The sequence below is a fragment of the Triturus cristatus genome, chromosome 11 (genome assembly GCF_964204655.1).
Source record: "Triturus cristatus chromosome 11, aTriCri1.1, whole genome shotgun sequence".
In the NCBI taxonomy this organism is placed as follows: Eukaryota; Metazoa; Chordata; class Amphibia; order Caudata; family Salamandridae; genus Triturus; species Triturus cristatus.
The window spans coordinates 566,492,858-566,508,608 of NC_140594.1; the positions used below are offsets into that span (position 1 = coordinate 566,492,858).

At 38.6% G+C, this 15,751-nt stretch overlaps 1 protein-coding gene across 2 annotated transcripts in view; it reads left to right on the top strand.

The window, feature by feature from the left end:
• The window catches only part of GK5 (glycerol kinase 5), a 246,835-nt gene extending 239,571 nt beyond the window's left edge, over window positions 1–7,264 (top strand). For both annotated transcript variants that reach the window (XM_085633633.1, XM_085633634.1), the window contains one exon: window positions 1,392–7,264. In XM_085633633.1, coding sequence (XP_085489759.1) covers window positions 1,392–1,543 — 152 coding nt within the window. In that variant the 3' untranslated portion in view covers window positions 1,544–7,264. The remainder of the gene's footprint in view (window positions 1–1,391) is intronic.
• The last annotated feature ends 8,487 nt before the right edge of the window (window positions 7,265–15,751 follow it).

Sequence of the window (15,751 nt, forward strand, 5' to 3'; positions counted from 1 at the left end):
AAGAACAGACAGAGCCAGCTGAGCCCTGAGCACCGTCCCTATAGCCCGGGTCCCTGGAAAGCGCAGAAAGGGTTCACTTATGTTATAGATAAAGTAGCATAGCATTCAAGTTTAAAAAAAATCTCTAATCTCAGCATCCATTACATGCGACAGACTCTAAAACCGAGTCAAAATTACAGTCTCCATTCCGATATTATTACGGATTCTAAATGATTATACAATAAAACCTACTGTGCAACTTTACACCAAAACCACAGAAGAATGATAAGAGGAACAGGCACGAATTTTATGCAGAGCTTGGTATAAATCTATAGAGTAATTTTTGCTAACTGGAATCGGGAAATAATTTTATGCACCAGAACATGCCATACACTTCCATCACCAGCCACTCTGACCTTGGCTGAGCTTGCTGTTCTAAATCTGACAAAAAAGCTATTGAGGCCTTTTGAGCAATATTTCTTGTAGACTGGTCAAACGTGGACATATTAGCGATCGATTAACGCTTTGCCTGTATAATGCCATTTGAGAATCAAGTACAGTGGATCAAACCTTCTTCTATGTTATTGCGTGCATTCGCGCATAAAATGCAGGCGGCACCGAAAACGTTCAAGTATGTACCTATGCTGCAGGATGAGCTCTGAACTTAAAGTTTGGACCTCTCAAAAGGTGGATGAGAGCCGGTTTGGTGCAGATGTTGCTACTTCCTGCCTCCGGTAACGAGCACACAGGAACTCTAGCCCATAAGAACTATTCAGCAGGGGGTAAAAGCCACCGCCCCTGTGCGCTGAGCCTTGTAGTCGCCTCGTGACCTGCCTTAACACAACTAATACAAACATTTACAATGCAATAGGTCTCGCAATTGCTTGATTTTGCAAAAGCGATACCTATTGCAGAGCGTGGTGTCCGTTAAGTGGGCGCCGCGCTCACTATTAAAGTAAAAAAACAAGCATTGGCTGCGCGGCCATGAAAGTGACGTGGCTGCGAAAGTTATCGGGATCTCGCGCTGTAAGGGTGCTCGTGAGCGATGCGCTTAATAAGCCATGACGAGGAAATCCAGATTGCGCCTGTGCTCATAACTGTGCGCGTAACCGCACGTTTAGGCCACACAAAAAGCGTGTGGTCGGATTTTTGAAGCCAACTTACTAAATGTCTCGCCAGGCTCAGGTGAGACCTAAAAACAATACTGTATAAAAACGTCACTCACTCTAAAATCAGGAGAGGGATACATAGGTCCATCCACCTGACCATAGCAGCTGAAATTTGTTAAACTCTGTAGCAGTTTTTTTGTATTGAAAGATGACGTAGCATATGAGTGATATGTTGTGCTGTTGTGTTAGATGTTAGGTCATGGTATGTGGTAATAACAACACACTCTGGTAACTTCCCTTTAGGATTCTGGAGCAGCAAAGAAGAACTAAAGAAACTGAGACAGACTGATGTTCTTTTTGAGCCACAAAAGAAGCGAACATTTTATGAGCCTACGATGGATAACTGGACAAAAGCTGTGGTGCGCTGTATGAACTGGTACAGCACCCAACGGTGACAGAGCAACACATCATTTGTTCATCTAATGTTTTTTAAAATTCTGCCAAAATGCTGCCTTAATTCCACCAGTCTAATACCTCTCAAATTTGTAATAAAAATATGCCGCAGGAGTTTATGCCGGAGAGGGACTACTGTTTTTCAAAACATGCTGCTATGGAACTTAACTTTTATACAATGACTTAACATAGTTGATCTGCTTTTCAACTGTACAGGTAGGTTCTTCAGCAATGAGGTATTAGGAACAAAACATTGCACAGGGTTCACCCTTTCTAATAATTTGATTTGCTGTGAATTATTACCTACAAATTGTTTACGCTGTAGTAAGAAATTGAGTGCCAGTGCTGCTAAAAGACTCCATTGTTCTGTGTGACAACTTTAGCTAGTCCTGATTTACTTGCCATTAGAGCTTTTTCATTTTGGATGTGTGATTTCACACTGTGAGCCAAATGTATCAAAGTGTCTTTTCACATGCAAGTTTTCATGAAGCACTTCCAGAAAATACTGCAGTCATTTTCTTCATGTATATTCATAATTTAATTATCTACCAATGTTGCTGTTGTACTGGTGGCAAACCTCACCCAAACAACTATAAAGAATTATGTTATATGTGGCACTTAAATTATGTTCTCTTCAGTTATCCACTTTTAAACAGATGAATTTTCTCCTTCTCAGTCTCACGAAGAACCCCTTATAGAAAACTGATTTCAAACCTTTTACTTAACTGGCTGAATTTGATCAAATCCTGTTCACTTTAATTCAGGCTCCTAATTAATCTTTTGGATAGAAAATAAATTATTTTTGTATTGTGTTTATCAAAAACAATAGCAAATCAACATTTTTAAAAGCTTATGGGCAGAGGGCAGCCTGTTCAGATAGTGTGGATCATCTTAACATATATGTTGATATTAAGGCATATGCGTGAATCAAGACCTGTATGACAGGGTATATCAATGATCAAACTGGATTGTAATTCTGTAGCAATCATGATGAAGGTTGACCATTAATTTGCAAAACTTTACAGGCTCCTGTTATGAGTTTTTACACACTAGATCTGAAAAGATGAGCATACATTAGGGGCCATTCTTGAGAAGTTCCCATAAGGTGGTTTTAAATTAGTCTAGGGAAAAGAAGGTGGGGATTAGATGGGGCCTCTATAGTATAGTTTGTCTGGAAGTGTTTAACGATCTGTTGTTAATTGGGTGACTTGCGTGAAATGATCTGTCATTGATCCCAGTAGACACTATACCAATCAATATCAGTGTAATTGCCCGTGTGGTTTGGTTCTCAGGAGACAGACCAAAGGTGATAGAAAGGATACTCAGATTGAACTACATTCTCTCACACATACAAGAAGGTCCTTGTTTTATAGGTTGGCAACACTTTGTTTGAATAGTGATAGACAAGTCCAACTTGTAGAATTGTTCTTTAATATGTTCATTAAAAAGCCTTAATATAGAAATATATTTGGATTGGTTTCTAATGAGTGTTTGTATAGGCTACTTCAAATGTACTTTGGAAAGTGTAGGTGGGAGTGTCGGGGCTTTGACTCTGCACTTAGGGTAATCTCCCACTGCTTCTTGAATATACATGAAAAAGAGGGACCATTTTAAGAGAACAAGGCATGAGACAGTGTTCAGGTCTGTTGAAGAATTAAGTAAAATAAAAAAGCTAATGATAGCCATGGCCTGACTGTTGAAGTGCATTAAATTCTGCTACGGCAGATGTGAATTTAATCCTTAATCTAAATTGCAACCATAACTCCCTCTTTTCCATGGAATCTTCCAAGACCCTACATTTTTCTGTCTGTCAGACCTGGAAGTGATCTGCTGATAGCTAGAGCACCGCTCACTGTTGCCTGAACATTGACTTTCAGAGGTCTGAATAGCATTTAAGGACAGACACTTTTAAGAAAGCTGAACTAGAGAGCACATGAAAATTAATCAGCTTTGCACATTCACTCTAGTTTATTTAGTGGTCCAGATCAGAATTCTGCATAGTATCAGACAACAGTGACACCCACATCTCATCTGTCTTCTGGCCAGGAACCATTTTTCCTGTCCGAGCATTATACACGCAAGAGGTTTATGGCTGGAGCCTCTAAACATCTCCCCAGGGATAAACAGTTTAATGTAGATCTGCGTAGAATTTGCTCATTGATGGAATAAAAACAAAAACGTTAAACTGAATAGATATGGGAGGAACACCACGTTTTATCGAGTCATAAGACAGAAAGGTGGCATAAAAATCAAATAAATGGCGAAAATGTATTCTAGGTGGCATATATTTGGCAACCCTCAAATGCACTACTCTGTATAAAGCAATGAAAAATGTATGAATGTGATAGTAGCTGGTTGTTAACAATTAACTTTCATATGCTCAACTAAGATCTTCTGCTACTGTGATTTTGTTTACTTGTGCAAGAAAACACTGCCAAAATATGTTTACATTTTCCATGTTTCTTTCATCATTATATTTATGTATGTGTGTTTCTTTAAGCATCCCCTTCATTTTGAGGTTTTCCCCATAAACAGATCTAACTGTTTATTCTAGAAGGTCTATTTTGAACAATACAATTCATAGAGTGTGCTTTGAGTGAGTTTCTTCCTTATTACTGGATGGCTTTCTTGTCTGTCTAGCTTCCCTGCTACTGATGTGATAACTTCCCATCCTATTCTTGTGGTTATCTTGCCGAAGGACCATTTCACGTTAACTGTGTTTTGATTGTATGGCATGTATCCTTCTATTGCTGAGGTCCAACCTTGCACTGCAGTGCATCTGAGGGTCTGTTTTCCCTCCCTATGGCTCCCTGTTGCCCTCACCCTCTTCTCTTAATTAGAACTCAGTACCAGCTTCCCAGCCGAGCTCTGAGTTCCACACAGATCTGCAGTGCCAATCTTTGAGTGGAGTTTTTTAAAGTATAAGAAAACTATTCTGATGATTGCTGGTGATCACGTCTGGTGGCCATCTAAAAAAAAAAAAAACTAGCCTTGACAAAGCCAGGTTTAACGTGTAAGACCTATTGGCTTTGGCAATGTCTGTTTAAGGGTGCCTGCAACACCTGTATGTTTTCCAGAACTGGATTCATCTTGAGAACCTATTTGTGATCACCGCCTACATATCAGAATGGTTGACTATTTAAAGTACTACTAGGATAAATTATACCGAGGACTTTGTCGAGCCCTGGAAAATTGATAGGTAGCAAATTTAAGCAACTATCCTGTAAACTATTATGTAGATGTTATATGAGCCTTGTATTGCTAAGGACATTTTATCCATCATTGTCAGTGATATACAGGGATGCAGGTGGTTTTCAAGCATGGTACCCTGCCTAGTGTGGAAAATCCAAAGCTTTTTTGATTGTGGAGTCAGGGCTTTCTTTTTTATTATATAATGGTAAATTTCCTCTTAACAATTTTATCATGGGTAATTTTGCTAAACTGTATTTGGGAAGTGATCTGAGAATGAGACTAATCTGTCAAAACCAGTAGTTCTTGGCCTTTTGACTTCTCTGGACTCCCATTGAATCATTACTGGAATGCGGGAACCTCCACAAAGTCATTATTGAAAGCCGGGGACCCTGTATCTCAGTAATTTATATGATTTGAACCTCGAAACAATGCACAAAAATATAGAAACAAGCATCCAAAAAACACATACTGAAAAATGTTGTTTAATAAAAAATCACTATTTGTTCTTTATCTGCATATACTTATTGATTTTAATATTGAATTTTGCTAAATAGTTGGGAGCCCCCTAAGTAGGCGTTGCAGACCCAGAGGGGCCCTCAGCCTACAAGTTAAAAGCCACTGCTCTAAATTATTTCTGCGTACCATGGTTCTAGTTATTGTTGGTGATCTTTACCGGCAGGGCACTCCATGATGATGTATGGTGTAGATAATGGCAACACAAAATTACAGACCCGCAGATACCTGCAAATAGGCATGAATTACAATATCAGTTAAAACATAACAAAACAAATGGTCAACTGTGATATTAGCGGTGCTAATCGTGCAGGTGACCGGTGACATATCAATACTGAGTCCCTAACAATTTAATATTAAGTAGGTCGGAATTGTCCATTTCTTTTCTCCTCTTGGCTCTTCATCTTGCATGTGTTTTATATGTATTTTGGTATTTTTGTATTGCTCGACATGTATAACAAAAATGAGGTACGAAAATATGCCTGTGTTTTCTACAGTGTGATTCTAAATTTCTGAATTTGCCAAGGAGCATAGAATTCATGAACTTAAAGAACCATTCTGCGTATCGAATCTTCTACTGTTTCTACCCAACATAATACTCTAGAACCCACCTCACTTCTGTCCTACTACTTTGGTATTGTAAATTAAGATATGTTGCAGCTTTTTGTCTTCTTTAATGGAGGCTGATCCCAGTTTACTGCGCCCAGTTCAGAACAACGCACTTCCATGATTTCTTCTGAGATGAGTTTACCATTTTCCTCCAATAACTACCTTCTTCCTCACTTGGTCACCCACAAAACTGGAATAGCACATTGTTATTTTACTTTATTTTTGTTTAGAGAGGTTTGTGAATCACAAATGACAAAGAATGTTAACACCTGCCTAATTGTTTTACCTTACTTCAGTTAACAGATGTATCCCTTTTTGATCCTGACTTGCAGAAATTATTCTGTGAGCCAATGATCCATCTTGTATAGGTTTTATTCATATTGAATCCAAAAACTTGAAGCTTTATTAGTCTAATGATGTCTGAAATCTGTATGACCACTTTTGAAGGGATCACAAAATGTATAACAGGTGGTTATTTCACATACATTTCTTCACTAGACTTCTTTGGCTTATATTTGTTGAGGATTTGGGAGGACTCTTAAGTGAAGCTTAGTTTACAAGGTATTTTAGCAATGCTGCTGTATAGACTTCAAGTACCCTAAGACCCATAGGTTTATACCAAAATCCACTACTAGAAGCGATTGTACTTCACAAGAAAGTGTTGGGTTCTGTTTTTGAAGGGGATTTCTGCCTTATAAGTGAATAGGTAGAGCCTGGCCGTCTGAAAGTTAAAGTTGCAGTGTAATAATGTGGTCCCATAGTTAGCCTATATTCTTTGTTAATGTTTGTGCTTCAGCAGATGAGATTTGCCTTTCTGTGCACCCTTTACTGTAGCAAGGTGAATTTTATTAGTCAAGGACAGATGTAGGTCACAATATCACGGTCAAAATGATGGACCTATACTTATATTGATGCCACTGTATTGACTACAAACATATAACCAAGGTAAGCATGTAAAAGAAAATATACAATTATAATTCTTACCTTTGCATCTGTTTACCTTAAGCAATATGTTAATAGTTGATATACACATCAAAGTTTTTTTAAACTTTGATATATTGTGGGAGAACTAGTAAAAAATTGCATTTTGACCATAATTAATTCCATGGGATAACCTGGAAAATGTTTAATAACTGGCCACAGGAAATATGTGATCCAGGGAGAGAGACTGCCTAAGAATTAATATCTAAATATTTGAATATGCTACAGAGTTATTAATGCTACAAAGAATTAAGTTGATACAACTTCTCTAACAGAGTTGTTGCATGTGTCAGAACACAGTAGAAGTCTTCATTTAATTTATTTCAGTAGTTTAATGACTTGGTAATTCATGTTCTGTACAAACTATTTTGTTTACAGCCAGTATGGCAAATCTAACATTGAACAATAAAAAAAAAAGTAATTTCTGATATTTGTTTTCTTTTTTTTAACTTTTTGTTGACCTTTGACTAAGTGATGTACGGGTGATTGCATAAATTGTCACAGTGATCAAAAGAAGATACTCTATATATTTTCATGAAAAATCCTAATTGTATGACATTTCCGATTTACTGTGTCACAGTGATGCATATTGTACAAGGTGTTTAGCATTTACAAAATCAGTTGTAAAAAAGAAACTACACTAATGTAACCATGATTTAAGACTCCTTAAGTAGAAGTTCTTGAATTAAATAATAGATAATTTGGTGGTGATTCATTTGCATTTGTTTATTTTTTTCCATTCTCTAACTGTTTCATTGAAGTGCCTACTCACACGATTGTGCATGTAATTATACATTAATTCTAAAAATTATTTGAATTCAGTGGGTATTCAGAAATTCAACAAATATCTCCATATATGATTTTTTAAGATTCAATAATGCAAACAAATAATGTTTTTAGGTCTCGCGCCTAGCGTTGCAGTGCAGAGCACTGTTCGCGCAGCGAGAGATCTCTTGTACGGGGTTCAGAAATCGAGCCAGGAATCGCATACGCTCGTGCGTGTGTTTTTCCTTTTGTGGCCCGCTATTGGCCTTTGCGTGCGTCTTTTTATTAAAGACAGCACGCAATTGGCCAAAGGCGGCGCATTGCTCCACCCATGGCCTATTGGTGTCTATTACGCGCACCAAAGGCCATGTGGTTTCAATTATCGTGCCCAGACACCGGCGCGATAATTGAAACCACTTGTTGCGCTGTGGCGCGCGCGCACCACTCGCGGGCGTCTTTTTTTTTTTTTTTTCAAAAGCGATCGCTTTCAAGATCGTTTTCACTGCTTGTTATTACACCAATAGTGAACAATCCAATATTATTCTCTATTGGTATAATAACAATGGCAGGAAATACGGCGATGTAGTCCCTGTGTTCCTGCCCTTTATTTTGCATTCTCTGAGGGTTGCAATAGCCGTCGCAGAGGTCACAAAGAGCAAGCCGAGCTGCGACCCCCCAAAAAATCCATGATCCTACAATGTCAGCCTAGCATGTTACCTCATCCTATTTCTCCGGATCAAGCATTTTCGTGATATGCAGCATTATATTACTAATACGAACACACCTGGGCATCAGTTCACCAAAAGGCCTGAGGTAGCGTCAGACTTCCTTCAGCTGCTGATGATGTCACAGGCTGGACCCCTTGTCCCCCATTCTGCCCCGAAACAGATTCCTATGATATTGAAGCATTAGGAGACTGCCAAGGAGCGAAACGGCAACAAACGAATGAGGCTTTTATAGCCCTGCTAACTTCCTTTTTTGCCTGCATTATCCCCAAGACTAGCGATAGCAAGCGGAGCTCCAGGGGACCCCAAGGTGAGGCAGGAATTGCTACTCCTATCAATGCCAACCCCTTACCGCGTCAAGTTGTACATTCATTTGCACATTCCACAGGTGTCCCAAGCCACTTTTCTTCGGGGTGACCAAGTCATTGCACTGCTGTTCCCTGACTCTCTATTACCACACTGAAGCTGATTAACAGTTCTTTTTTTAATTCTCAACGTGCACATAACAGTTCCGAAAACTCAGTTACAAAAGGAAAACAAAACAAAAACGTAGACTGGTTTCGATTGGTAGAAGTGCAAAATGCGTGCTTAAAACTAAAAAGAGGATCAAAGGCATACTACAGACTTTCGTAGCTTTGGCCACGTGTCAGTTATTTTATTTCCGCTTTGTTCTTCTCTGACCCCATATTGTCAATATTTTGCTACTCTCCCCAACTTCAAGAGAGCATTCTATTTACGGGAATATCGAGTCTCTCTTCCCACTGCTGTCCCCTTATTTGGCTGCTGCACCATGAAATACTTTGACTCAAATATTGTAGTATAGAGTTTGTGCTTGGCTTCAAAATATGATTTTACCACCGCCGAAATTGTTCTGATCTGTTTCACGGTCTTTCTCCTTTCCATCAACCAACCAGAGACAACCTGTATTTGTTGTGACCTCTAATGACATCCCGCAACGCTCTTGTTTGTCCTTTCTATTCACCTGCATTTTAAAGTGCATCAAATGTGATTAATTTAACGTAAAACAGGTATTTGCCTACATATCTAGCACAGTTATGCTACCCTAAACTTGCAGGGATGATTAGCAAGCTTCCCTGTTCTCATTCAGCACATTGAATAAAGGCTTCTTCGTTATAACCATCGTCACTCGTCCTCTATCTGCCCCATCTCTCTGTGCTGCATACACCCAAGCCTCATGTCTTGTCTTTATTTTCTTGCTTTAATTTCCTGATGTCAGGCAGGATAACGCCAGAACTGCACAAATCCCACTGATATTACCCCATTTTTACATTAAATCAATCGGTCCCAAGATTTAACATTTTCATTTTTATTTGCCTCACCTCGACTTCTGGCTGAGGTTAATGGTGCCCGGCATCGTATCCTTACACATACTTAATTTTCTTGTATGGGCTGTCTGGTTGGTTTATATGCGGGCTAGAGTATGCAAAGACGTTGTATTTGATTAACAAACATCTTCTGCAAATAGGTGGGACGTAATCCCATAATTCCCAGCGTCTGTCATCTACGACTGAGGCCAAAATAGCACTAGTATATTATAGAAAACTTTGATTTACGCGCCCATTTGGCTAATAAGGCAAAACGATGGTGCCAGTGAGCAACAAACATTTGCAATGCAATAGCTCTCGCATGTACTCGAGTTTAAGCTATTGACATTGTAAATGGACAATGCCTTATATTTATGTTTTAAAAACGAAAACAAAAAGAAAAGGCATTGTCATTTACAATGTTAATAGCTCAAACTCGCGTAAATGCCAGACCTATTGCATGTCACTTTTAGTAACAAGTCAGCATGATTATGTTCAGCCTTGAACTGAGTAGAGAAAACGATCATCTGGTATACAACTGTATCCAAAGTTCAGGAGAATCCTCTTACAACTTCTTTGCTTTTCAAATATATTAACTTGTTCAGTATACAGCGCGAATAGTTGCAAGTCAAACATACATTAGAGAAGTGTGCTTTTCAGCCAGTTTGGCAATCTTACTCATATGCATTTTATCTGCTTCTGACCTCTCCAATACATCTTTGACCCACTCTTTCAATTCGGATGCTATCCGAGACGACTAATAAATTGCTATCCTACTCCTATTCAATAGCAACGTAAATGGTGCTACTTTTTTGTCTTATCTTATTTTTCATGTTAAATGGAGTTAACCATAATAGACCAACTTTGGGTGTCATCTACAGTGGCATCTTAACATATCTCTCATAACCTCCACAACTTCCATCAATGATTCTTAATTCCTAGACAGGTCCAATTCAAGTGGAAGAATGTCACTGCATCTGCACTGCAACTGGGGCACATTGGTAACCGATCTATTTTGCGTAACGTTTGTGCTGTTATGTAGGTCCTATTAAATAAATGTCAATATTTAAATCAAAAGCTTGCATTAATTAATATATTTTGCGTCTTCATTAGGGCCTTTATCCCATTATTGAGAATTGCTGTCTCACAACCTTTTCTCACCTCGCTAATGATCAGATCTTTATCCATGGTATAATTCCATATACCTTAATATAACATAGAAATCACTCTGGTATTAATTGCATTATCTATTAATGTGAAAACCATTTGTGATAGTGATGGGGTAAGTAAGGAACTCTGTCATGTATTTCAAACAGCTTTGTACAGTCTATTGTATTGCAATTGCAGGGGCTGTACTTTACCAATTGTGTAATTCCACTACGCATTTACAGACATGAGAAACATATACCTCATGTATGACTATCCCATTGTTACACATCATCCCTGATTCCACCTTGGTAAATTCATGTTTCAGCTGTGTCACAATTCTGGGAGAATCCACAATGAAGCCTCTGGTGCACATCTTCTCCTAATTTTATGTTTTTCTTTTTTTTTTTATTATCTCCACTGTGTTGCTTCTAAAGATATTTCATGATGCACCAAAATGAATCTTTACATTGATTAAAGCATATAAATTGTTTTTTTGTTTTTTTAAATTTTTTATTGAAGTTCTTGTATCATAATTTCAATGTGACAATAACATAAATTGGCAGCCAAAAATAAAAGTACATAAGAAAAATTATTCACAGAATACAAGAGTCCAACATTACTCAAAGTAAGAGCTTCAAATTTTGTCAAACTTCTTCGTCCCACCAATTCGCTGTGCATATCGCAGTTCACTCTTTCTGACATCCCTCATTTTTTGAAGCCAAACATTAAACAAAGGAACTTGAATTTACTTCCAGTTCTGGAGCACCAGAGACCTTGCCACTGCCATTGCAATAAATAATAGTTTAACCATCTGTTCTGTCAAACCGACATCAGAGTCATATCCATACAGTACTAATTTAACGTTGTAAGTAATCTGGATCCCACAGTACTTCTGCAAATATTCGAAAATCTCATTCCAAAAAGGCAAAATTTTAAAACAATGAGCTATAATATGAGACCAGTTAGCAGGAGTATATTGCTGACATCTAAAACAGGTGGCACTAGTATTAGCGTACATTTTAGCGATGGCAGCAGGAGTGCGATACAGGAGCCATTTACTAAAAAATAACATTCTTCTCCAATTAGATCATCGAAGAACACTAAAATTCAGCTTATTTAAGGTTTTCCAGGTATTAATAGTAAGTACGTGATTCTCCTGTTCTTGCCATTTTTTAATGGCTTTCTGACTCAGATCTACCTCATTATGTTGGGCTAAGCAACGTTTCCATGCCCCTGGCTTCCTCATCCGAGAAATCAAAAACAGATCGTCCCATAACTGACTAGAGGAATCAATAAGTCTTGGCTCCACTTGTTCCAGCGTCTTAAAGATCGAAACATAGGAACCTAATAGCAAAAAATTTCCCGAGATTAGTAACTGCATCTCTCCTGGTAACAACCATACCCCCTCCCTTAAAAAATCTGAAAAAGTGTAAAACCCAAATCGTTCCCATTGTAGTACAGTATCGGCTCCAATTTCCATCCCCAAAAAAATTAGAGCATTCCTTAAGGGAGTTCCAATATTAAACTGAGGGAGAAAGAATATCTTTTCAGAAAGATGTCACGACGCTTAAAAAACCAGAGCATCATCTTGTATCGACTGAGTTTCGGCGATTTAGGAATATGCAGCGGGAATGGGATCTGAGCTTCATGACAAATTTGGTCCAAAAAAAAGTTAATAAAGACGTTTGGACTCTGCATTCCAGATTTAAACCGCTCTAAATATTGAGCAAGATAAGCGCTATAATAATCTCTAATATTAGGTACGGATAAACCGCCCAATTCAGTTTCTGCATAAAGAGTCCCCATTGCTATCCTGGGACTTTTTTTGCCCATATAAACCCTGAAAATAACGATTCTACCTTTGAAAAAAAGGCACTGGGCAAAAAACAAGGAATAGCAGAAAATAAAAAATTAAAGAGCGGGAGAATAGACATTTTTATAAGTGCCACCCGCCCCAAAATGGAGAATGGCAATGAATCCCATTTAATAAACAAAGATTGAACCTTACGTAAAAGAGGATCAAAGTTCAGCATAACTTAATTCGGAAACGCAAGGGGAAAACATAACTCCCAGATACCTCTTCGGTCTTGAGTTAATACAGCCAAATAAATCAACATGTAAATCCACCTCCCCCCCCCCCCCCCCGCCACAAACTAGTATTTCCGTTTTTTTTGTATTAATTCTGTAACCTCCCAAGGCTTCGAATTCTTCAAAAAGCTGTAAAACAGCAGTTTGAGATTGAATATCTGTCTTAATCAACAACATAATATCATCGGCATACAATTTAATTTTTGCCATAGAAGGGATCGGAGGAGGAATATTCCCAGACTGACGAATTGCTGTAGCTAACAGTTCAATGAAAAAAGCAAAAAGAATAGGGGACAAAGGGCAGCCCTGCCTGGTGCCCCGTTGGACCGCTACTGTGCCCACCATAACAGAATTAATAACTATATTGGCTTTAGCACCCGTGTACAAATTCTGAATTAAACTAATAATTTGTAAAGGAACTACAAAGTGCTTTAAGATAACAAATAAAGTTGTCCATACCACCAAATCAAAGGCTTTCTCCGCATCTATTAATAGGATCAAAGCAGAGATTTTTTTTGGCTGAAAATAATCTAAAGCCTCAGTAAGAAAATGTGTATTAGTAGCTAATTGCCGTCCGGCCACAAAGCCATTTTGATCCAGATGAATAAGATCCTTTGAAATGAAATTAAAACGTATTGATAATAATTTTTGTAAGGATCTTATAATCAGTATTCAATAACGTAATAGGCCTATATGAGTTAGGGTCTTTAGGATGTTTACCTTTTTTCGGAAAGCTAACAACTGTCCCCACCCCAAAAGAGTCTGGAACTTGCCCGCCCACTAACATATAATTAACTAATTGTGATAGTAAATCAGAAAAAGCGCTAAAAAAAACCTTAAAAAATTCAGCTGGGAGGCCATCCGGACCACAGGCCTTGCCAATTGGTAAATTCTTAACTACTAATTCTAATTCTGACTTAGAAAATAGACGCATCATTGCACCACTGTCTGCCTGAGATAAAGAGGGCATATCATATCTAGCAAAAAAATTTGAGAGCCTAGAATGATCTATCTCGTAATGTTGACTGTATATCTGTTTATAATGGACCAAAATTATAGTGCCTATTACATCGGACTGTGATGTTTCTATCTGAGTAGCAGGGCATTTCAGAGTATTAATCCGATTGGCGGCAGCTTGTTCTTTAACCTGCCACGCGAGAAGTTTACCAGAGATATTACTTTCCTCATAAATCCTCTGAGATTGTGTTAGAAATTGCTGATCACTCTGTGTAAAAAAGAGCGTACTAAGTTCTCGTTTGGCCTCATTTAATTTATTTTGCACGACACTAGAAAAATTGGATTGTCGAACCAGAGTAAGCATACGAATTTTTTGATAGAGTGCAGTCCTAACTTGTTTAATAGTGCGCCATTCATCTGCGTCTTTACCGATTATGATACCACGAATAAAGGCTTTTAATGAGTCCCAAATAATCTGAAGCGGAGCTGTATCTGAATTACGAACGATAAACTCAACAATCTCCGATTTTAAAAAAGAAACCCAGCTACTATCTTGTAAATATACTTTATTGAATATCCATCTCTTAGGGGGCCTGATTTCTTACCCTACTTCAAATTCGATTACCAACATTGCATGGTCTGAGAAGCCATTATGCAAAAATTTCTGATGAGAAAATTTTAATAACCTAGAAGCTAGGTCTGGTTTTCCCGTGGCCCCCCCCTCCCTCTCAGACCCCCTTTTTATTGACCACCCTATGGTGGTCGGGTGTGGAGTTCCTCTGCTGTGGTTAGACGCCCTTTCAATGTTTTTCGCCTTGCTTTTTGGTTTTTTTGGTTTTTTTTTTCTTCTTTACTTTTGTTGATATTTATGTAAAAAGGGTGTATCCTGACGTCCCTTATGTGCAGTCTGATCTCCTGTAATTTCGCGGAGCCCCTGTGGGCCAGTCATTGTTTTTTGAACTGCTTGACCATTTCTGAATACTAGCGGCCGGCCCAGGTGGTTGTAGGCCCGTGCTTGTACCCCTTTTTCTCTGCACAATAAAGCCTTTTTTACCCCAAAAAAAAAATAAATAACCTAGAAGCTAAAAAAAAATCTATACGAGAAAAGGATCTATGTCTACCCGACCAACAAGTAAATTCTTTTTTTTGTGGGAATTTTAATCGCCATGGGTCACAAAGATCCAATAAGGCTATATTCTTCATCATTGACCTTCTTGACTTTGGTTTACATTGTTTCTTCACGGCACCAGTAGAGTCTAGTTTTATATCCACAAGAATATTAAAATCTCCGCCTATAACTATATCCCCCCGAACCATCAACAATGATTGGAATAACTCCTCGTAGATGGGGGCACGATCCTCCACTGGGGCATAAAAAGTAACAAAAGTGATTGGTCTATTCCTATCTTTTATTACACACGTGACCCAACACCACCGCCCTGCCCCCCCCACGTCTGCAGACTGAATGATCTCTGCGTCTAAGTTTCGATCTAAAAAAAGCGCGACCCACCTTTGAGATTCTTGTGCGCAGAAAACCCACGATACAAGGACCAAGTTTTAAACATAGAAAAGGAGTTAATTTTATCCGCGGGAATATGAGTTTCTTGCAACATCACAACTGCTGGGCGCTCTGTTTTAATCCATAGCTCGATAGCTCGCATTTTTTTCTTATTATTCAGCCCATTAACATTAAAGGAAATCACTCTCAGCCCCCCAATAGACATATATTTAAATCATTGAAAAACAAAATCTTGCCAACATATTTTTCCATCACATCCAACATGAACTCCAATTTTCCATTTTTCCCCCCCACCCATCCCAATCCCCCACCCAGGTGCTCTCCCCTTGCACCTAACCCCGTGGCCCTGTACTCCACCTTCACCTCCCTCCCACGCTGGCCACATGG